The sequence below is a fragment of the Protopterus annectens genome, chromosome 17.part0 (genome assembly GCF_019279795.1).
Source record: "Protopterus annectens isolate FY-2018-M chromosome 17.part0, PAN1.0, whole genome shotgun sequence".
NCBI classification, from domain to species: Eukaryota; Metazoa; Chordata; order Ceratodontiformes; family Protopteridae; genus Protopterus; species Protopterus annectens.
Genome location: NC_056751.1, coordinates 103,266,896 through 103,291,707, shown reverse-complemented (window position 1 = coordinate 103,291,707; position 24,812 = coordinate 103,266,896). Strand labels below are relative to the sequence as shown.

The following is a 24,812-nucleotide window of genomic DNA, read 5'->3' as shown; positions in this document are numbered from 1 at the left end:
CCCATTAATATGGATATTCCTGAACCACTTCATGTGTGGGTACATAATTTACCGCTATTGCCTTTAATTTAGCTTCATTAATTTTGTATCCCGAAAAGATGCAAAACTGTCTAAAAATATTCCACAAGACTCTAATATACTTCTCTGTTTTTTATCGGGTACAAATATCATCTACAAATAAAGCCAGATTTTCTTGACTACCATACCAATTATAACCTTGAATTTCTCAGTCCCTTATTTTCGTTGGCAATGGTCCTAAATAAAATGCAAATAACAAAGGGGAAAGAGGACACCCTGCCTGATTCCTCTGATCAAACAGAAATTGTCAGAGATGACCCCACTCACTTTAATTTTCACTTCCGATCCCTCATATATTCGCTTGATCAACCTTATTTTTTCAGGAAATGCAAATACTTCCATTGCCCTGCTTATAAAGTCACAGCTTAATCTGTTAAATGCTTTCTCTGCATCAAGACCCAACAACAACAATGGTATTTGTCTTAACATTCTACTTCCCTCTGGATCATCAGCATTCTGTTAATGTTGTCAAATATTTGCCTCTCCTCCATAAAACCACATCGATCCATATTTATAAGTTTTGGCATTACTTTTGCCATTCTTTTAGCTATTATAGACTTTAACACTTTATAATAAAGGTTTAGTATTGAAATGGGCCTGAAGCTGGATCTGATGGATTCTTACCCTCTTTAGGTATTACAGCTACCACTGCTTTCTTCCAGGACGAAGGTACTTCTCCTCCTAAGAAATTGTTAAACAAAACCTTCCAAGATCTTTATCAGTTTTTTTTCCTCCCTGCTTCCAAACTTCCACAGAATACCATCTATTCATGGGGACTTTTGTGTAGATTGGTTATACGTTACAATTTTTATCTCATCTCCTCCTATACTGTTAGTAATTGAGCCTCATCTACCTCTAACCTTGGCATTATTAATTCTTTCATAAACACTTCCATTTGTATCTTCTTGATTTTCATCTTTCTCTGCTTTATACAGACTCTCACAGAATTTCCGGAATATTTTTAATACCTCTAAAGGATCTTGTTATCTTCTTTGTTATAGCCTCTCCTAAGTCTGGCAACAGCCCTTTCTACTTTCTGTTGCCTGGGTCACTGTTCTACAAGTTTTTGTGCTCTAGTATTATCAAAAATAGTTGCTTGACAGCAATCTTTCTAAGCTTGTGCATATTATAAAGGTAGTCCCTTATTTTCTGCCTAGCATTCTGCAGTTGATCCTCCTCTTGTTCTGTGAGATTCCCCCTATTCTGCAATACTTTCACATTTGTCAGTCCCTCTACATAATTCTTGTTACTTCTTAACCATAGTTCCCTTTCTTTTATTTCCACCCAATTTTTAAACTCCACCATTAAATTCCTCTATTTTCAACAGGTGGGAAAACGCCAATGTCTCATTTTTATTTGGCGCATAATCTGAAATAGTTATTGGGTGGGTATCAAGACCTTCAATTAAATGCACGTTCCTGTGAAATGTAAATTCTGTCTAGCCTAGCCTAGTGTTTATATCTTGGGGAATAATATGTAAATTAACTCTGAACTCCTATGGGTGGCCGCTGTGGTGCAGTGGTTAGTGTTGCTGCCTCACAACAAGAAGTTCTCTGGTTCGATCCTCGGCTGGGGTGCTTTCTGTGCAGAGTCTGCATGTCCCCCCTGTGGTCGCATGGGTTTCCTCCGGGTGCTCCGGTTTCCTCCCACATCCCAAAGGCATGCTGTAGGTGGACTGGACACTCTAAATTGGCCCTAGGCGTGAGTGCGGCTTCTGTGGAAGGTTGGGCACCGGGGCGGGCAACTCGACACCGTAAAACTCCACTGCTAATCATGAGCAGACAGGTGATCCGCTGTGGTGACCCCTAACTGGGAATAGCTGAAAGAAGAAGACGACTCTGAACTCCTATTACTGAATTCACATCTTTCATGCCAAATATTTTCATAAATTTCTTCAAAAATCTACTCTTCTTTGTTATATTTTGCCTTCTGGGCTCCCCACAAACATCCTCACTGCTGTAAATCAAGTTCTAATCCCCACCTGTAAGTAGCATTCCTTGCTGAAAACTGATTTCTCCCAGAATTTTCTTAAGCTTCATTATAGCAGTTTTAGGTGGAATGCAAATACATGACAATGTAACCTCCTCCCTTGCCAGTAGCCCCTTAGCACTACAAATCTGCCATTATTATCTTATTTATCTTCTTCTATCACTATTGGAGCTCCTTTTGCAACTAATGCAAGCACTCCTCTTTTCCTTTGTCCCAGGTATTCCACTGAAACCATCCTGAAAACCTTTCTTAATCAAATTCACATGTTAATTTCTTCCTATGTGTGTCTCCTGTAACATGGCTTATTGGACTCTACATTTTTTAATATAGTTCACTACTCTTTGTATTTATCTGTGAGGCCATTTGCATTTAAAGACATTAAAGAAAGTATCATTGTACTAAAATGTTATTCCAACCTTTCATGCAAAACATCTTTTTTGTTCAATTTCTAGTTCCAGCTTTTGTGTTACACGCATACACTGGCAGGTTGAACTTTTATGTAGTTGTTTCTTGTCCTATCCATTTGAATCTATGTCACATCTTACAAAACATCTTGCTTTATTGAAAGCCCTCAACCAAAAAAAAAACAACACCCCAATACCCCCCTAAAACCTACTAACTTAATACTAACACACACAACTATGTACACCTTCAAATACTGAAGTTTCACCCTCCTAATAGGAACAAAGGTCCCAAACTGACAGCCACACTCAAACTTGAATTAACCTAAAAGAATGGTCATCCATGCTAAGATGCATGCTGCAGCTTGTACTTCTAAGTGGGGTGTGTCAGTGGGAGCCAATCAAGTGAGAGTGAAAAATCCTTTCTTGTGATTGGGCACGACAACTTGACATCACACCTTACAATCAGATAGGTTAGATACCCTGAGCCAGCTCATACGTGGTTAGTAGAATCACTCTAAACCTATAACAGTGAAGTTCAGAGATTAGCTAAAATTAGCTAAAAAATGTTAACTGAAAATAGTCTTGCTGGTAAAATACATTGTTAGGCTACACTTTTCGAAATCTTCTTCAGGATGGTGGACAACCTAAAAGAGCATAATAAGCAAAGCCGAGCGTACTAGAGAAATAGCATCAACATGTACGTAAAATAAGAAACAGACTAGAAAACCAAAAAATAAGACCCAGGCTAGATATCCAAAAAATATGATACAGAAATTAAAAAGAGCAACAAAATAGTGAAAAATCTTAAATAACGGACATCAATAGAAACTAATGCATTAAGATGTGGAACTGAATGAGGGCTGTTAAAAAAAACAATCTTAAAAAGGCACTGATATGTAACCAGAAAAGCTAGAAAGACACAAAAAAAACAGTAATACTGAACCATTGTAGAAAACATGAACGACAAAAAATATATTAATGAACCATTGACCAAAAACGAATGAAGGTAGACTGGTGAGATCAAAAAGTACAGTTTTGTACTTACCATAAATGTAGATGTTCGAGGATCCACACTGCTGCAGTCATAACCTGTGGGTAGTCCGCTGTCCTCGGTCGGCCCGAATACCAAAGAGTTAGGCTGGCGTCGGTCATGGGCGCCCGGAGCTGACGTCAGTACGTAGTAGTACTTAAGCGCATGACCGACGTCATATCCTCAGTCTTTCTTGCCCCAGATGTCAGAAGGCCTTAAAAAGAAAAGGCCAGAGCCACAAAGGAGAAAAATAACAATTATCCCCAAGTAACAATAACAACAACAACAACAACCCCAAACCAAAGAGGGGAAGGAGGGAGGGAAATAGGACTGCAGCAATGTGGATCCTCGAACATCTATATTTATGGTAGGTACAAAACTGTACTATGTTCTTCGCCTCACATTGCTGCAGTCATAACCTGTGGGTAGAATCCCAAAGCAAAGGAAAAGGGAGGCTGGCAAACTAAAAGGCATTAGGGGCTGCTAACATGCCCTGTAAGACTGCAGTGGCAAACCCAGCCCTGGACTTGGAGAAAAGAGGGAGATGGTAATGCTTAGTAAAAGTGAACTGAACTCCAAGTAGCTGCTTCCAAAATATCCTTAGTAGCTACACCCCTCAAAAAAGCAGTAGAAGTGGCAGTAGCCCTAGTGGAATGAGGTCTAATCCCAGCAGGAACATTTTTCCCATGATGAGAATAACAAAAAGCAATACAATTACCAATCCACTTTGAAATAGTTTGCTTTGAAACAGCTTTCCCTTGTGAACCCAAAGCAAAAGAAACAAATAACTGTTGAGTCTGTCTGAACTCCTTAGTTCTGCTCAAATAATAACGTAACTGCCTGTGTATATCCAAAGAATGCATAATTTTTTCCCCCTTATTTTGGGGATCAGCCTAAAAGGTAGGCAAATGGATAGACTGGTTCAAGGCCACATTAGAAATCACTTTTGGCATGAAAGTAGGGTTAGTACGCAAAGAAACTCTATCCTTATGGAATATTAGAAAGGGTTCAACTGCCATGAGAGCCTGCAATTCAGATACCCTTCTGGCAGAAGTAATGGCCAACAAAAAAGCAGTCTTCCAAGACAAAAACTTCAATTCAGACGTAGCTGCAGGTTCAAAAGGAGGCAAAGTAAGCTTCTCCAACACAAAATTGAGATCCCAGGAAGGAGTAGGAGCTCTACGTGGGGGTCTTATATTTTTTGCCCCTCTAAGAAATTGCATAAACAAAGGGTGAGAAAATAAAGGAGGGTCACAATCATAGTGAGCAGATATGGCTGCAGCATGAACCTTCACAGAGGAAAACGACAAACCCTTGTCTAGTAATTCAGTAAGGTACTGTAGTGTAAAACTCAAATTAGGTACCGAGACATCAAAGTCCTTTGTTGTGCTCCAAAGAAAAAATCTCTTCCATTTATCAGCATAAACTTTTCTAGTGCTAGGCCGCCTAGCTTCCAAAATGACATCTAAAACCTGTTGGGGAAGCTGAGAACCCACAGGCCCTAAAACAGAATACGCCAGGCCGTTAGATGCAGGGACTGCACCCTGACATTGAGCAAATGACTGCTTGACTGGGACAACAAGTGAGGAAGCTGTGGCAAAGGCCAAGGAGGCTCCTGAATTAAACTCCTCAGCAGAGGATACCAGTGCTGTCGTGGCCAATCTGGTGCTATTAAAATCATGCAAGGCTTGTCCCGCCTGACTTTCAAGAGTACCTTGGTAAGGAGAGGCAGAGGAGGAAAAGCATAGACGTGAAGGTTGTTCCAACTGAAAGATAGAGCATCCACTTTCCAAGCTTTTGGGTGAAACATCTTTGTGCAAAATTTTGGTAGTTGGAAATTTAGAGGAGAAGCGAACAGATCTATGTCTGGAGTTCCCCAAGCTACTGTCAACTGTTGAAATACCTGAGGATCCAATTTCCACTCGTGGGGATCCACAATTTGTCTGCTCAATACATCTGCTAGGGAGTTCTGTGCTCCTGGCAGAAACCGTGCTTGAAGAGTGATGTGCAACCCCAGAGCAGTCTCCCACAATATCATAGCTTGTCTGCAAAGAGGGTAAGAATGGGTCCCCCCCCCTGCTTGTTGATGTACCACATGACTGTAGTGTTGTCTGTTTGAATCAACACCTGTCCTGGTTGAAGTAGGCCCTTGAAAGCCATCAGGGCAAACTGGACTGCTAACATCTCCTTCATGTTGATATGCAAATGCTGTAATTTGGGAGGCTACGTGTCTTGAATCCCTTTCCCATTGAAGTGTGCTCCCCAAGCCAGGTCTGAGGCATCCGTCGTTAAGATCTGACTCGCCTCTGGTCGGGTCACAGAGAGTCCCTTGTTTAGGTGACATTCCTGTGCCCACCACAAGAATTCCTTCTGGATGCACGGTATTATCGGAATGACAGTGTCCAAATCGTGGCAGTGTTGAGTCCATACACTTTTGAGATACCATTGTAGCTTCCTCATATGCAGTTTGGCATTGGGAAGTACCAGAATGCAAGATGCCATGAACCCCAAGGCGTGAAGGACTGTCCTTGCAGTCAGCCTGGACCGTACTGATAATTGCTGGAAGTATAGGTGAAGAGTTCTTTGTTTGTCCGGGGTCAGAAAAGCCATCTGAGAGGCTGTATTCAGTCTCACACCCAGAAAGCACATGTCCTGAGAGGGTACTAGTCTGGACTTTGTTTCGTTCACAGAATACCCTAGGCACCTTAAAAAGTACAGTTTTGTACCTACCATAAATGTAGATGTTCGAAGATCCACATTGCTGCAGTCCTTACATATGGGTAGTCCGCTGTCCTCGGTCGGCCCGAATACCAAAGTATTAGGCTGACGGCGGTCAAGGCGCTTAAAACTGACATCAGGACGTCAGGGTACAAAAGCGCATGACCGACGTCATTTCCTCAGTCTTTTCTTGCCCCAGATGTCAGAAGGCCCTAACAAAAAAGGCCAAAGCCAAAAACCAGCAAAACCTAACCAACCACCCGTGCACTAACCATATTTACAATATGTACAACACAAACCACACCACCACCTTCAACAACAGAGGGGAAGGAGGGAGTGTAAATTGGACTGCAGCAATGTGGATCTTCGAACATCTACATTTATGGTAGGTACAAAACTGTACTATGTTCTTCATCTCACATTGCTGCAGTCCTTACATATGGGTAGAATCCCAAAGCAGAGGTAAGGGAGGATGGCAAAACTATAAAGCATTAGGAGCTGCCAACATGCCTTGCAAAATTGCAGTTGCAAATCCAGCCCTAGATTTAGAGTAAAGTGGAAGGTGGTAATGCTTAGAGGAAGTATGCACTGAACTCCAAGTAGCTGCTTCCAAAATATCTTTAGTAGCCACCCCCCCTTAAAAAAGCTGTAGAAGTGGCAGTAGCCCTAGTGGAATGAGGCCTAATCCCAGCTGGAATCTCCTTACCATGATGGGAATAACAGAAAGCAATACAAAAACCAATCCACTTAGAAATAGTTTGTTTTGAAACAGGTTTGCCCTGAGAACCCAAAGCAAAAGAAACAAACAACTGCTGAGACTGCCTGAACCCTTTAGTTCTGCTCAAATAATATCGCAACTGTCTGTGTATATCCAAAGTGTGCAAAATCCTTTCCCCTTTATTTTGGGGGTTTGCATAAAAAGTAGGCAAATTAATAGTTTGGTTTAAAGCCACACTAGAAACCACTTTAGGCATAAAAGAAGGGTTAGTACGCAAAGACACCCTATCCTTGTGGAAAATTAAGAAAGGCTCAACTGCCATAAGGGCCTGTAATTCAGAAACCCTTCTCGCAGAGGTAATGGCCAACAAAAAAGCAGTCTTCCATGATAAATATTTCAACTCTGCCGATGCTGCAGGCTCAAAAGGTTGTAGAGTGAGTTTCTCCAACACAAAATTGAGATCCCACAAAATCATTGCTTGTCTGCATAGAGGATAAGAATGCGTTTCCCCTTGCTTGTTGATGTACCACATGACAGTTGTGTTGTCTGTTTGAATCAACACCTGCCCTGGAAGAAGTAAATCCTTGAAAGCTATCAATGCAAATTGGACTGCTAACATCTCCTTCAAGTTGATATGTAGATGTTGAAGTCTGGCAGGCCACGTGTCTTGTATCCATTTTCCATTTAGATGAGCTCCCCAAGCTTTGTCTGAGGCATCTGTCGTTAAAATCTGACTCGCCTCTGGCCGGGTCACAGAGAGTCCCTTGTTTAGGTGACATTCCTGAGCCCACCACAAAAATTCCTTTTGAATGCAAGGTATTATTTGAATGACAGTGTCCTAATCTTGGCAGTGCTGTGTCCATACATTCTTGAGATACCATTGTAGCTTCCTCATATGCAGTTTGGCATTGGGAAGTACCAGAATACAAGATGCCATGAACCCCAAGGCTTGAAGGACTGTCCTTGCAGTCAGCCTGGACTGATGAGACAACTGACGGAAGTAAAGAGAAAGATTCTTTTGTTTGTCCGGGGTCAAAAAGGCCATCTGGGATGTTGTATTCAGTCTCACACCCAGAAAGCACATGTCCTGAGAGGGTACTAGACTGGACTTTATTTCGTTCACAGAATACCCCAGGCATCTTAACACTGCCATCACATACTGTAAATGATGAAGAAGTTCGTCCTTTCCTTGGGCCAGTACCAGGCAATTGTCCAAATAAGGATAAATCTGTATTCCTCTTAGCCTGAAAAAAGCTACCACTGGAGCCAGAACCTTCGTGAACACTCTGGCAGTAGATAAGCCAAAGGGCAATGCAGAGAACTGATAATGTGAAGTCCCAGCCCGAAAACGCAGATACTTCCTGCAACTGGGCCTGATAGGAACATGAAGGTAAGCCTCCTTGAGATCCAGGGTCACCATCCAGTGATCTTTGCCCAGCAGAGGTAAAAGCTGTTGTAACGTTAACATTTTGAACTTGGGAATGTCCAGATATATGTTGAGGATGGATAAATCCAAAATTGGTCTCCACGTGTTTCCTTTCTTTGGTACTAGAAACAGGCGAGAATAAAATCCTAGGCCCACTTCTGGCAGAGGAACCGGTTGTATGGCCCCTATTTGAAGTAGTAGAGAAATTTGTTTGCGAGCCTCTAGTCTTTGCTGAGGAGGAACGTCCGGCATGCCTTTGAAAGGAGGCAAGGTATGGAAATAAAACTTGTAACCCTGGTGTATGATATCCAATACCCATTTGTCTTGGGTAACCAACATCCAATTTTCCTTGAAGAGTGCTAACCTTCCTCCCAAAGGTGCTGCCAGGCAAGAAGGATCTGGCAGCTGAAAAGTAGGTCATTGGGCCTGTTTACGAAAGGACTGGCCCCTGCCCTCACCCGAAGATTGTGCAGGGGAACTCCCTGTTCTAGGCCTGAAAGAACTCTGAGCTCTGCCCCTACCACGTCTAGATCTACCCCTAGACTGAGAATCATAAGAAGGATACGTCCACCCCTTAGCAGGCCAATTCCTACTAAACTTGAGGCTGAACTTGCAAAAAATCTTTAACAGTCTGCATAGACTTAGCCTTGTCTTCCATTTTCTTCAAGACTGACTCCACAGGTGAACCAAACAACACATCAGACTGCAAAGGAGCATCCAAAATCCTTGTCTTAACATGGTCAGATAAATTCTGATCCTTCAACCAGGCATGCCTGCGAAGAACTGAGCCAGTGGCAGCCACCCTAGACGAGGCCTGCACAGCATCAAAACCACACTGTAAAGAATGCTTACCCACCTGTTCAGAGACATGCACCAAATCTTGCAATTCTTTACACTCAATGCCTTCCGCCAGAGCATCCACCTTAGACTTCAACTGAGAAAGAAGAAAGTTTTGATATTTCAACATATGAAACTGGCAATTCAAAGCCCTCATAGCTAAGGTAGAAGATGTATAGACCTTTTTTCCCCATCTATCCAAAGCTCTGGCTTCTTTATCTAAAGGAACCGGATTCTTTACAATAGAGGCCTTGACACCCTTAGGCCCTTGACTAATAGTTTCTGGGTCCGCCCTAGGACTCTTATAAAGATATTTGTGAGCCTCAGGCACCCTGTAATACCTGTCCGGCTTAACAGGAGCAGGCGGCAGAGAATCAGGATTAAGTGAAGCCTCTGCAAACACATCTTCCACAACATCCAGAACAGGGGGTATAGCCAAAGGCCTATGCTGGGGTAACAGCAAAAACTCCCTAAGCCTTTTCCTAGAATCAGAGAAGTCCTGACCTTCCCACTTAAAATGTTCCCTCATAGAATGAAGTGTCTCTGAAAAAGACACATCCATAGGAGGAGAAGCAGAAGGAGTGGAATCTTCTGCATCAGACTCTAAATAAGGAGAGTACTACTGCAAGTCTTCAGCGAAGACTCTGAAACATCCAAGCCTGTTCAAAACTTCCCAACTCTGGCTCCACCCTAGGCCTCTTATCAGGAGGGGGCATAGAACCTCTAATCAGAGTAATCAAATCTTCTGCCATTTTAAGCATGTGCTTCTTAGGCACAGACCCTGCTGAACTAGGAGAGACCCCAACAGGAGCTAAAACTGGCCTGCCTCTGGGAGAAGCCTTGGAAACCGAAGGAGAAGGCCTAACCACCCTAGGAAGGAGGGGAGTACAGTAACTTGAGAAGCCCTTCGGCCTGACCTGCCTCCTGAGAGACTACCTCCTGCAAAATCAAAGTCTCCCCTGAGACTCCAGAGAAGTCTCCGGAACCACCGGTTCCACTGAAGCCTCTAAAGAACCGGCGTCCGAACGGACGACTCATCTTGCCTGGGTTTAACTGCTTTGTCTTTGCGCTTCTTTGCAGAAGCGGGCGCCGGAGAATCCGACGGCATATTATAATTGCACCGCTTCCCAAAGACCAGCCTAGCACAATCTAACCTTCGCTTAATAGTGCGTTTATTGAACCTAGCACAAAAGCGACACCCAACAACGTCGTGCTCAGGCCCCAAACAAGGAATACACAAAGAATGATAATCCCTATGCGTATCTGTTTCCCACAAGAAATACAGTTATTCACTTTTTCTGACATCCGGTAAAATACTGAGGCAAGAAAAACCAAAATAATCCCCAACGGGTACTTAGCCAACTTGATTCGGTCTGAAACTCCGAATTCGAAAAATTTCAGAACGCCGAACGGCACTTGCAACGCTGCTTCTGCATCGGACCATGCGGCAAAAAAGACTGAGGAAATGACGTCGGTCATGCGTTTTTGTACCCTGACGTCCTGATGTCAGTTTTAAGCGCCTTGACCGACGTCAGCCTAATACTTTGGTATTCGGGCCGACCGAGGACAGCGGACTACCCATATGTAAGGACTGCAGCAATGTGAGATGAAGAACATCTGCCATCACATACTGTAGCTGTTGAAGTAACTTGTCTTTGTCTTGAGCAAGAATCAGGCAATCGTCCAGATAAGGATAAATTTGTATTCCCCTCAGTCTTAAGAAAGCTATTACAGGAGCCAGAACCTTTGTGAACACCCTGGGCGCAGTAGATAAACCAAAGGGCAATGCAGAGAACTGATAATGAGAAGTACCAGCCCGAAAACGCAGGAATCTCCTGCAGCTGGGCCTGATAGGAATGTGAAGATAGGCTTCTTTGAGATCCAGAGTTACCATCCAGTGCTCGCCTAGCAGAGGCAGAAGTTGCTGTAATGTTAACATCTTGAACTTTGGAATGTCTAGGTATGTATTGGGAATGGACAAATCCAGAATTGGCCTCCAAGTGTTTCCTTTCTTTGGCACTAGGAATAGACGAGAATAAAACCCTAGGCCTTCTTCTGACGAAGGTACCACCTGGATTGCCCCCATCTGTAAAAGCAAAGAAATTTGTTCCTGAGCCTCCAGCCTTTGCTGAGGAGGTACATCTGGCATGCCTTTGAAAGGGGGAAAAGTGTGAAAATAAAACTTATAGCCTTGATTTATTATGTCCAACACCCATTTGTCCTGGGTGACCAAATGCCAATTTTGTTTGAAAAGTGCCAACTTTCCTCCTAGAGGAGCTGCCAGAACAGAAGGGTCTGGCAGCTGAAGATACAGGTCATTGGGTCTGTTTACGAAAAGGCTGACCCCTGCCCTCACCAGAAGATTGTGCAGGAGAACTCCAAGTCCTAGGTCTGAAGGAACCCTGAGCGTGAGCCCTGCCCCTACCACGTCTAGATCTGCCCTTAGACTGAAAATCCGAAGAAGGGTAGGACCATCCTCTTGCAGGACAATTCCTGCTAAACTTACAAAAATTCCTTAACTGTCTGCATAGACTTAGCTTTGTCTTCCATCTTTTTCAAAACTGACTCCACAGGGGAACCAAAAAGAACTTCAGATTGAAGGGGAGCATCCAAAATTCGAGCTTTAACATGCTCTGACAAATTTTGATCCTTAAGCCAGGCATGTCTACGAATAACTGAACCAGTAGCAGCCACCCTGGAAGAAGCCTGAAGGGCATCGAAGCCACACTGCAAGGAATGTTTACCAACTTGATCTGAAGCATGAACCAAGTCCTGCAATTCCTTACACTCTATACCCTCAGCTAAAGCATCAACCTTAGCTTTCAATTGACCTAACAGAAAGTTCTGATACTTCAGCATATGGAATTGGCAATTTAAAGCCCTCATAGCTAACGTAGAAGAGGTGTACACTTTTTTACCCCAACTATCCAACGCTCTAGAATCTTTATCCAAAGGAACTGGATTCTTAACCACAGAAGCCCTGACACCCTTAGGCCCTTGAATAACAGTTTCCGGGTCAGCTCTAGGGCTCTTAAACAAATATTTATGTGCCTCTGGAACTCTGTAATACCGGTCTGGCTTGACAGGGGCAGGAGGTAAAGAATCAGGATTAAGGGAAGCTTCAGAAAAAACATCCTGAACAACATCTAAAACAGGGGGAATAGCCAAAGGTCTATGCTGTGGCAAAAACAAAAATTCTCTAAGCCTCTTACGAGAATCTGAAAAATCCTGACCTTCCCACTTGAAATGCTCCCTCATGGAATGCAAAGTTTCAGAAAAGGAAAAATCCTCTGGAGGTGAAGCAGAAGGACAGGAATCCTCTGCATCCGAATCAGAATAGGGAGGAAAATCCTGAATATCCTCAGCTGAGGACTCAGAGTAATCTGAGGAATGCTCCATTCCCTCTAAATCTGTCTCCACCCTAAGCCTCTTCTCTGGAGGGGGCATAGAACCCCTGATCAAAGTAATCAAATCCTCTGCCATTTTCAACATATGTTTTTTAGGAACAGAGCCGAAGAACCAGGGCTGTGGCCCCACCAGAAACACCAGGTCTAGCCTTAGCAGGGCCTTTAGTGACTGAAGTAGAAGGCCTAATAACCTTTTGTAAGGATGGAACCACAGAAACTTCAGAGGCACCCTCGGCCTGACCTAACTCCTGAGAGGCCAACTCCTGTAAAAGTAAAGGTTCCCCTGGGATTCAGCCGAGACCTCGGCTAGATCCACAGATTCAACCGTAGATTCCACAGAACCGGCGTCCGCGGACAACTCATCCGGTTTAGACCTTAAAGATTTATCTTTTCGCTTTTAGCGGTAGCGGCGTTGGAGGATCCGGCGGTATGTTGTAGTTACACCGCTCGAAAACAAGCCTAGCACAGTCTAATCTGCGTTTAATGGTGCGCTTATTAAATATAGCGCAAAAGCGACACCCGACTACGTCGTGCTCAGGCCCTAAGCAAGGAATACAGAGAGAATGATAGTCCCTATGAGGTATCTGTTTCCCACAAGAAATACAATTATTAACTTTTTCTGACATCCGGATTAACTGAGGCAAGAAAAGACAAATTTTCCCCAACGGGGTACTTAGCCCAACTTGGTCTTCGGTCTGAAACTCGAAAACTGAAAATTTCAGAACGCCGAACGGCACTTGCTAACGCTGCTTCTGCTTCGGACCACGCGGCAAGAAAGACTGAGGATATGGCGTCGGTCATGCGCTTAAGTACTACTACGTACTGACGTCAGCTCCGGGCGCCCATGACCAACGCCAGCCTAACTCTTTGGTATTCGGGCCGACCGAGGACAGCGGACTACCCACAGGTTATGACTGCAGCAATGTGAGACGAAGAACATCTGGCTGTTGCAGGAAAGGTAACATTTCGTCGGTATTTTTGAGTTCAGGAAAGAAAATGGGGGAGATGGACAGCTTGGCTTAAAGTTAACTGGGATACTATTTTACACATAAAAGAAATATTATTTCTCAATTAAACCCTGCCCCTATGGAAAATGAGGTAGAGTTGACCCACCATAAGAACTTGCAACTCAGATACTCTTCTTGGAGAGGTCTTAGCAATCAGTAAAATTATTTTCCATGTTAAGAACCTCAAGTCAGCCATGTCGGATAGCTCATATAGAACAAGTGTTACCTTCGCTAACACAAAATTATGATCCCAAGAAGGGGTAACCATTTTTCTTGGAGGCCTCTTATTTAAGACCCCTTCCAAAAACATCCTGACATGAGAATGCATTGAAAGAAGAGGATCTATGGGCAGACATGCTGAAATGGCTGATAAATGAACCTTGACGAAGGTCTAAAAAGGAAACAGGATAGTAACTCACACAAATATTGTAAACTCAAACAACAACTAGTCTGAATGGGTACTGAGTTATGTTACTGGTAACAACTAGAAAACCTTTTCCATTTGTTAATAGATGATTTTCTAGTAGCAGGTTTTCTTGCCAGCATTACTAACTGCTACACATCCTCAGTAAAGGTGTCTAATAGGAATTAAGACCCTATCATCCAGGCAGACAGCTGAAGTTGATTGGTGTCAGGGTGCATCAACCACCACTGTTCTTGTGTGAGTAGATACAGTCTGTGAGGAAGTTTGCATACTATGCCCTTGGCCACTTAAAAATAAGTAAATAAAAGGAGGACCACAGCTGCCTGGATCAAAAGGGAGTCACCATAATGATCTTGGGGGATTCCTTTTGAATCTTCAGAAGTATCCTGGATATTACTGGAAAGGGTAGAAAAGCATACGAAAACATTCCTAAGGATAAGAAAAGGCATCTGTCTTCCAGGCCTTATTGCATGGAGTTTTGGAGGAGAATCTTGCTAGCCGATGGTTCAGAGATGAGGCAAAGTGGTCTACAGGAACTCCTACAGATTGATCAAATTCTGGAAGGCCCCCTTAATCTAATTTCCAACAACGAGGGTCTGCCCTTGTCCTGCAGAGCTTGTCTGCCACTCAATTATGCTCTGACAAAATGCAGGATACATGCAGAGAGAGAGATTGTGCTGCGAGGCTATATCCCAAGCTAGCATGGCTAGCCTGCAAAAAGGATATGATCTAGTTCTCCCTTGCTTATTAACATTCCACATGACTGTGGTATTGCCTGCAACAACTTGAAGAGATCCGGGGGACCAAACATAATTCAGTGTCAAGTGCCTTGGATAGGGCAAATGTCAATTTTATATTTATGTGCTTACATCTGTCCCTGGTGCCCCACATACCTTGCACTTTTATCCCTCCTGAAACTGCTCCCCAAGCAAAGTCTGAGGTGTCTATGGTGATGGACTGCTTTAGAATATGGAAGAAGGGTAGACTTGGATTTAGGGATATATAATGTCTCCACTATACGATTTCTCTTCTGACAAACCACAGCACTGTGATTTGAAAAGACAAAGTGTTGGTGCCAAGACCAAAGAGACGGCAGACATCACTGCATTTTCTCATGTGGAGTCCTGCCAGGGTTATCATAAGAATCATAGAAGCCATGAGACTCAAAATCTTAATGTATTCCTTCACAGTGACTGAAGTCTGAGAGGAAAACCCTAAAAATAGATCTAGGTAATAGATCTAATTTTCCTGTGTAAGAAAACCTCTGAACTGTGGTGGTCAAGCTGACCTACCAGAAACACAATCCTATGAAAAGGAGTCAAGAAAGACTTTTGAACGTTATCTTGGAATCCCAGCTTGTGTATGAGTTCTCTCACCCAAGATAGAGATTCTTGACACTTTGAAAGACTCTACAAAGCTAAACAAATTGTTTAAATATGGAAAAATGTGGATACCCTGTAGCCTGCAATGAGCTATAACTGGAGGGAGAACTTTTGATGCAGTGATAAGGCACAGAACAGATATGATAAAGGCACACAAAACATTAAGGAACATATGAAATCTGGATGAATAGGGATGCAATGATACATATCTTTTAAATTTAGTACTACTAGGAAACTTAAATGTGGAAGAAAAGTTAACAGTCTGGACATGATCACAAACAGGTTTAGGAAAGAAAGATTCAGAAATGGTCTCAGAGCATTTTTTTCTTTGCACTAAAAATATCCTTGAATAAAAATTCTTTCTGACCTGGGAAGGAGTAACTGGTTCTATCATCACCCCCCCAGGACAGCATGTGATGGACAAGTGGAAATAAGTCTTGTCTGGAGGAGGACTAATTACCCCCTGCAGAGGAGGAATTTCCTCCCATTGCCATCTATAACCCTGATGGATGATCTTCAAAACCCAGTTGTATGAAACTATCTGTTGCCCAAGAGAAAAGTGGAGATTCAGACTTTCTGGAAAACAAAAGGGGGTGCCAGGATGCGAGGTGTGTGGGGGGAGGGGGAAAAGTCTCTTAAGCAGTCATTCTGACTTACCGGAACTTGTCCTTGGTTTTGGGAGGTTCCAGAATTGCTCTTGGATCCCCCTTGCCAATTTTTTTCAAACATCTGTTTACCTGCATTCTGTTAAGACTGTTTGTTTTGTTTCTTACCAAAACTGGATGAGGACCTTGAGAATCCCTTGGAAAATTTGGAAAAGGAGGGCTGATAAATCTTAGAGATTCCCTGTATCAGCTTATCCCTTTCTTCACACTTTCTGATCACCCCTGAAGCAAAGGGGTCAAAAACTAAATTTCTATCTAAAGCAGAATTTAAAATCTTATTTTTATCTGGGAAGTTCTGAGAATGCAGCCACGCAAACCTCCTCAAAACAGTACCAGTGATCATAGCCTTGTAGAAGTATCAACAGAGTTAGACACAATGTAAACCATGTCTACTGACTTATACAATGGAAAAAATTAAATTCTTTAGAGCAGATTTTCCCTCAAGAAAAAAACTGCAGACAAAGCATTTCTTATCCTTTCACAACTAGTCAGGACAAACCTTAACATATGAGCCTGATAATGCAAAATTCTGAAAATCAAAGCTGCAGAAGTATACATTTATTTTCCATTTTTAACAATAATCTTCCTACCGTTACTGGAAAGGGTAGGATTGGAACTAACTGTTTAGCAGCAGTATTAACTGAAGCTACAGCTGCTGGATCAGGTTTGTAAGTAGTGTATAAAAACTTAAAAGACTGAAAAATTTTATATATCCTAAACTGTCAGGAAAACAAGAAATGGATGTAGGTTCTGAAAATTCCTTTTGTAACAGCTCATCGTTTTTGAGGAACTGCAAAACCAGCGTTTCCCACTGAAAATACTTGACACATTCTAGAAACAATCTTAGAGAAACAATCCCCCCCCCCAAAGAAGAATCAGAAACTGAGATCTGAATCAGAAATCCAAGAATAATCCAGAAACTGAGATCTGAATCAGAAAATCAAGAATAAAACCCTGTTATCTGTCCCTATATCATCCTGTCCAGATTCATAAACTTGAATCTCTTCAGGAAAGGAATGATTCTTCTTTCTTTTATTATAAACTACCTTACAAAAACTATCACTAGCCTGAATTAAACCTTGAGCCAGACCCTGTAAACTACTCCTAAGTAAATTTCAACAGAAGTGGATACAAGGCTTAGTTTTCTGCTTCATTTTGACACGAATAATGGGGTCAACATTTCTGGATAGTAACAACTGTATAGGTACCACATGACAAGGTCAAGATCTGTAAGAACTCCAGGGTATTTTACTATTTTGTCAGCCTTTAGTTCTTGTCCTTCAGTTGTATGTAAAGAGATATTATAAGAAAAGGTTAAAGAATATATGTCGTCAGGCAAATCTTTCATACCCTCATCCTTCAATTTTCCAGTTTTCTTCCCACAAATGGAATAACTTTTTCCACCCACAACCCCCTTTTCCCATTTTTGCACATGGGGTTGGGGTGTCATTTCAATAGTGACAATCTAAAGCCAAGGTTTACACTGCCAGGTGGCTAGCTCTGCAGTGGTAGTTTTTCCACACCACACACTCACATGCACACTCATACCTATAGCCAATTTAGTGTCTCCAGTCCACCTACTGCATGTCTTTGGAATGTGGGAGGAAACAGGAGCATCCAGTGGAAAAACATACAAACATAAGGAGGACATGCAGACTCCATACAGAAGGCACCCCCATCCGAGAATCAAACCGGTGAACCTCTTGCTGTGAGAAGACAACACTGTCTGCTGTGTTTAATAGCATTTTGTAGTCTCTAAGTTACGGGTGCTGTAATACGAGGAACAGCATGTCATTTGTTCCTTTCTTCATTTGGTTGTCACTGTGAAGACATCAAGAAGGCTGGTAAAGCTTCACAATGTCTCGTACTTGAAAACAGTCTGATGTCATTGTAAATGCGTGTCAGAAGATAACGGTTTAACCATTTCTGAATTGCTAAGCACTCAAAAGTACAGATACATAATCTGCATTTCATTTTTAAATAATCACCATTTCATTTTTTTCACTTGTATAACCTCTGAGAAGCACCCATTGTGTTTTGTTTCCTCATGGAAGAATATTTCAACTGCAGGCATTAGAAATTATCCTGCTGCAAGGCAGCTTAGCATAAAACTGAAGTAGAAATTATTAATGTTCCACCCTGCAGGCAGAACAGCCAAGAAGTCTGAAAAGGTAGAGTTTATTAATGTTTTACATGTCATTTAGAAACCTTGATAGTATTTAATAATTTTTGCCCTTCAAGAAGAGGAGGATAAGACAGTTATTTTTCATTTGTTCTTTACATGGGATCAGGCCTCAGATGCTTTCGCAGAGTGATGACACCACTGAGAATAAACACCTGGACCTCATACTTATACTGTTTCTGCCATCTTACATCTGGATTAAATAATTAGCAGGGTTAGCAGGACGGACTGAATGCTGTTACAGCAGGCAAAAAACAGTGTCTAGAACGATACTGGCTGATGCTTTATGGCATTCAAGAGCACTTATGATGGCTTGTCATTACGCAGTGTCAAATGCAGACACTTTTCTATGATGAAATGCAGGCAGGACAACAAAATAGAGTGAGCAGTTTAAAAGAAAGAAATGGGTCTCACTGGGCAGTGCATGACTTTGATACCAGGTACTGTAACACAAACAGAGGCTAGGAATGCAAATCTTTCATCCTTCATAAGACTGACTGAGAAGTTTTGAAGTACTGTAACAGAAGAAAGGCTCCCTCAAGTAAACATACCACAGACGGTTTCTCAAAAAAAAATCTGCACTCATAACTGTCAAACTACACATATAAACTACATTAATGATTTAATTACAATGAGGCTCTGCAACTCAGAAAACTTGCAGTACATTACCTGAAGATGATTTTCCTGACAAAACTCCTTGATAGTTAAAAGAAGTGGTGCCAGCATGGTGGATTTTGCCTCAGACACTCCATCAATCTTCTTAATATTTTCAATAGATGATGGCCTATTACATAAATAGGAAAAAAACTAGTTGACAACTCATGCACAGTAACAAAGTACAGTTATGTAAGAGGAAAAAAGTAACCAACTTAAAAAGCAAACAGAAATTTTCATCAGCTATAGCCACAACCTACAGCCTACAAGTACTTAGCTTCCACTTACTTCTTCCTCAGCAGTCCTAATGAAGGGTGGTGTTCAACATTTTGTCACTGTTTGCCATCAGCTGCAACACAGCATTCAGTGCTACTACCACTGCTAATTATTTAATCCAGATGTGAGATGACAGAAACAGTAAAAATATGAGGTCCACCTCATCTTTCTACATTCTACTCATGTCACTTCCCTCTCATTCTTACCTCCTTCCCATCCATCCTTTACCTTGCTACTCCCTTCGTTCCCCTCTTCAGCTTCTCACCTCCAATCTACAAAAACATAATCTGTCCTTTTAGTTTTACTTTATTAATATCTTCTTTCTTAAGCCACATTTTTGTTCCTGACTTTCTCTACACTCCCATTTCCCGGTCTTTTTGTTCTGCAGTTTGTCACACTGTAAAGCATACTACTAAACTTTGAGGGGTGAGATAAGTATTATGCCACAACCCTAGTTATTTCAAAAAGACCATTACCAATGCTGTGACTTTTTCTTTTATGACTTATCCAATGGCAGACAGGAAGAAATGGGGTTAAGAAAGACCATCAGCTTATCCAAAGGTAGGCTGGATTGCTAATTGTAGTGACCAAATACCTTTATCAACCATTAAAATCTGTCTTATAATAAGCCTAACAACCAGTTATGTTCCCCGTCTTTTATCAATATTTTTCAATGTGTGTTATTGCCTTATAAAATAATGAAAGGAACTGTGAGGTTACTTGTGAACAGATAAAAAAGTTTTAATGAGCACCTGATAAGTCATGCATGCCATACATTATGGAAAGAAGGCTGTAGCTCCAGGAGATTACAGAGTTTTGTTGTGTAGTGTAGTAGCTGGGTTCTCTAATGAATTAAATGAACTACCATAACAGAGAACTAGCATCTCTCAACAGTTAAATTCACATGCACTTTTAAGTAAGAGATTGAGGCCAGGTAATCAGAAAGTGTGGGTGTTTACTCAGTGCAAAGACACAGCCTTGAAATGCTAATTACTACTCGTGGCAGTGTATTACTTGTTTTACTTTTACTAAGACACAGCACTAAAAGCTTTCAAAGTCTAATATATTCTGAAAAATGATCATGCATAATGCTTTTTGCTAACCAACAGTAAGCCTTTTACTGAGGGTCTATATTAGTATGTCGAAAGTACACAAACGTGAATCCCTAAAGGCGGACACAAACAGTGAACTGTGAGTACACCAAACGTCAAGAGGCGTGAAATTTAAATAATCAAATTGCCATAGTTGTCCACACCATGTTTAGTAAGGTAAAACGTCAGTAGGAGATTCCCTTATCTGGTATAGCTCACTAACGTAAGTGTGCAATGGATACTGACCTTAGGGTTAGGGTGCGGGTTAAGGTAAGTGCATATATAGTAATACATTTAACCTATACCTTAGGGTTAGAAGTAGGGTTAAGTTAAGTGCATATATAGTCATACAGTTGTGTAGCCAAATAGATATGTAAATTACACTTTTCCAGTACTTGGGTGTGGTTTGTTTATATTCAGATACATTTGTGTGTAATGCATGTTTAATTAGGATATGGGATATATGGGTGAAGTGTGGATTATTTATTTTGTTTGGGTAGGCAGCACATATCGGGGGGTGGAGTTGGCGAACTATGGCAATTCGATATTTTGAATTTCGTGCTTGACGTTCTGTATACTCGCGGTTCGCCGTTTGTCGGCCTTTAGGGATTTGTGTTGGTGTACTTTCGGCATACTAATATAGACCCTTTTATTGATAATTGAAAGGTGTGACACCCAATTATGTTGATCAAAACTGTCTTAATCTAACATGCTATTTATTGACTGTGGTCAGGGAGTTCATAACACTAAAACCCTTAAATGTATAGCCAGATGTACTCTGAGACATTAACTTTTGATTATTGCCTAAAAACGTACACCCAAAGCTCTTGATAATTTGTTATGGTTTCTCTATTTTATATCCTGAAAAAGCCTTATGAACTGCAAGTGCACTTTAAAAGGAGGCTCCATTTTTCATTAATAAAATAACAAAATGCAGGTAATTGATAACATAAAATGTAAAGGATTACCCTCTCTTCACCAACACATATACTCATGCATTAATATCTTCAACTACCTAATAAATCATTTAAGTTATACTCAATTCATCAAGTCTATCTTCTCCAAGACCCCAACTTTGACAAACATGCACCAAAGAATTATGTGCTACACTTAACAGTGGTTTCACAGCTATATTTCTGCACAGCTTAAAATTTAAAGGCAACACCTGTCAAATTGTTTGTATAATTCTCTCTCTCTCTACAGTATACACACCCTTTCCAAAAGAAGCTGTTTGCATCCCAAAAGTTTCTCAGTTTACTCCTATTACTGAATGTTTAATGGTGCCTAGTATTCTTACTAATTTCAGCAGTTTAATCACTGCTGTAAATAGACAGGGTTACCATGCCTCTCGGTCTCCAAGAAATAAAAACAGAATCATGGTAATGGCCTTCAAAAGTCAAATCAAAGAAACAGAAAGCAAATAATTTAGTACGTTTTTGGAAAAGAAGCATTTACTGATACTAAACATACAGTTTGAGATGAGAAACATTTTATGGACTTATTTAAGTATTTACTCAATTATGCCTGTTTAAACAAGCAAAATTTACAAAGCGGCACAGTTACTTATAATTATCATGCACAGCTACATACATGCATTCTTGCAGACTGCTTTGGTATGTTGCCCTGTTGTTACCCTGATTCACAGATTTGGATTGCAGTAATGACAGGCAGCTCACAGAAGAACTACCATACCTTTGAATATGCACCAGCGAGCATAGTACACAGCTGTGTACTATGCACATTAGTGTTGCACAGTGAGAATCACTATCTAGCAAGATAGTGCCACACCATGCAGGAGATAACAGCTACTTAGCAAGGTATGATGTGTATGACATACCTCACTAAGCAGCGGTTCCATTTCCTGATGAAAGAAAATTATTTTGAATTTCTGTGTGCATAACAACTGACTGAGGGTCATTACTGTGATATGATATTGATGGGATCTGCTGCTGAGAGCGCCCCCATTGGCAGCAGCTAAGCAATGTCATTGTGAGGGTGCAGAAACAGATGTGGTTGTGGTAGCTTTGATTGTGCACAGTTTTTTTTTTTTTACTTAAGTGCTGATGTTGCTACTCATCTCTGTATACTAAGCAGCACATTGCCACAGAATACAGATCAGCACTGGCATGGTCAGACATATAGTGCCAATTTTAGATACATGGTTCTGGTCTCATAACTTATCTAGTTGGGTTGGGCACAGTCCATATGGAATTGATGTAATATCTCTGAACTGTGTATGATCTGGGGGAGGTGTCATCTGCATGTGTGACCCATGCATGGAGTACTGCAGAGGGGTAAGACCATGTAACAGACTTTACACCACTGTCGACCTGTCTTTGTGAGTCACAAAGGGCTTTGGTATACTATTCTAGTGCAAGTCTAGCCCTAATCCATGAAAAACAATGTTTATGAACTCACCAGTAATAATCAAATCAAGAAGTAAGGCTAAATTTGAGGGTTAGAATCATACTACTGTGTAGATCACAGCTCCTGAGAGGTACATGAAGGTCACTGACTGCTGCATCTTTTATAGACCTATCTTATTTTAAAATGAATCACGAATACATCACAGCATGACAACCATTCAAATGCTGCAAAGTTCTTATGGACACGGATAGGTATATGTAAAACATAGCCTCTAGTGACCACAATGCTCTAGCTTGCAAGATACCACATTTTGCTACTTATCCTGCTTTCCAATAGCTGTCCATTTACCCACTGGCTTATGAGAGAACTATCTGTATTATGTATTAATTAAAAGGCGGTGGGTTTTCCTGTAGTCTTCATTTAAATCTACAACATTCTGATTATGTACAAAATGCAATCCCACTTTTCTATTCTTCTTTTAGCAATGAAATGTCTGAACAATCTCAGGCAGAAAGCAGAAGAGCATATGGTCTCTAAACTGGCAGGATTTTCAGAAAACAGTTATTTACTGATTTTAAAACTATCAAAAACAAACATATACATAACCTGTCATGGCAGAATCCATTCCGCATCCACAATTACAAACATAACAGCATCAGCAACAACCTTTTCCCCCCATTCTGAACAAGCTGTCACAGGGTGTCGCATCAACAGCGACCATCAACTACAGCCAATGTTCACATCGCCAGATGGTGACAACGGCAACATCTTTTTTTCTGGATAACTAAGATAACTAATTACAATCTTCCCCACTGCTGTGCATTTATAAATTATATGGGGCATGGGTTTAGTATAATAGTCAAGATCTTCACTTCATAAACACAAGGAACAGGATTTGATCCTGACCGCTTCTGGCTAAATGTATTAGCATCTTTGCAAAAAGATTTAGACCTTGCTAGAAATTATGTGCATATCTTGAACACATACCAACCTGGTTAAAAAGAAGATAAAACAGTCTTCCTTATCAGTGAACCAAAACGCCATCCTAGGAACTATATAACAATAACTTGCCTTCTGACACTATATATCCCGGAATTGATGCAGTTTATACTCCCTAAAAGAAAATTAGCCATGGCAATATAACAAAAATGTAAAAGAAAATCATATGAAACAAAGGATCCTTTATTGTTAAGCAAAGTCACAATACAGAGCTCTAAATAGGGGTACAATTTAACTACAGCATGAATAAATAACAAAAAGCATTCAACAGGATGTCACATTTATGGATTATGGAATGTTTACATATGTAGAAGATGCACCCTAAATCGATTAACTGCACAGCAGTTACTATGACACAGTGGCATGTGGCAAACCCCTTTACAACAGAGTCATAATAAAGGGCAAATTATTACCTGGTGGATAAAAGTAAATGGGGGATATTCCAGTGTGATTTCTTTTTTGTCACCACCATTAAGCTGTTTAGTTAATAGACTATATTACAAGTATAGCTTGATGTCTGAAAAACAACCTTGTCCAATGACAACTCATCTACTTTTTGTGGATGATTTAAAACTGTATAGCTCATCAGACAAGAAAGCACAACTACAAACAGTTAAAACTTTTCAGACAAAGTAAGAATGATATTTGGTCTCAATAAATATCAAAAGCTACATTTATAGCAGGAAAGCCAAATCACCACGAAAATATCAACCCAGGACCAGAATATGATGAACAGGAGGGAGTGTGCAAATATTTGGTAATAAATGAAGGGTCGGCAAATAAACATGAACAAATGAGTACAAAGCTTAGTAGAGAATATTTTGCAAGATTAAAATTAATATTGAAAACTGCCCTGACATCTAGGAATAAAGCTCAGGCTGTAAATCAGCATGCTCTTCCTATTCTAACTTGCAACTCTGTTGTGACTGACTAGATTGAAAAAGCACTGGATCAGTAGGACAAGAAGACAAGAAAAAGGTTTCTGCTTATCAAATAACATATACAAAAACAGTCCTCCCTTGGTTTGAAGGAGGCATGGGAATCCTCAAAACTATCTACACACAGGATTGAGCCGTGATACTGCATAAATATTTGTTGACATCAGATCCAAACCTAGTGAAAGTTCTAAACCATGAACAAAAAAGTCTAAGATGACAT

The 24,812-nt window shown here is 41.1% G+C and overlaps 1 protein-coding gene across 1 annotated transcript in view; it reads right to left on the bottom strand.

Annotated features, from left to right (window-relative positions):
* WRN (WRN RecQ like helicase) overlaps positions 1-24,812 on the bottom strand; it is a 2,579,924-nt gene that overhangs the window by 608,947 nt on the left and 1,946,165 nt on the right. The window contains 1 exon segment of the mRNA XM_044059154.1: positions 18,937-19,051. Coding sequence (XP_043915089.1) covers positions 18,937-19,051 — 115 coding nt within the window.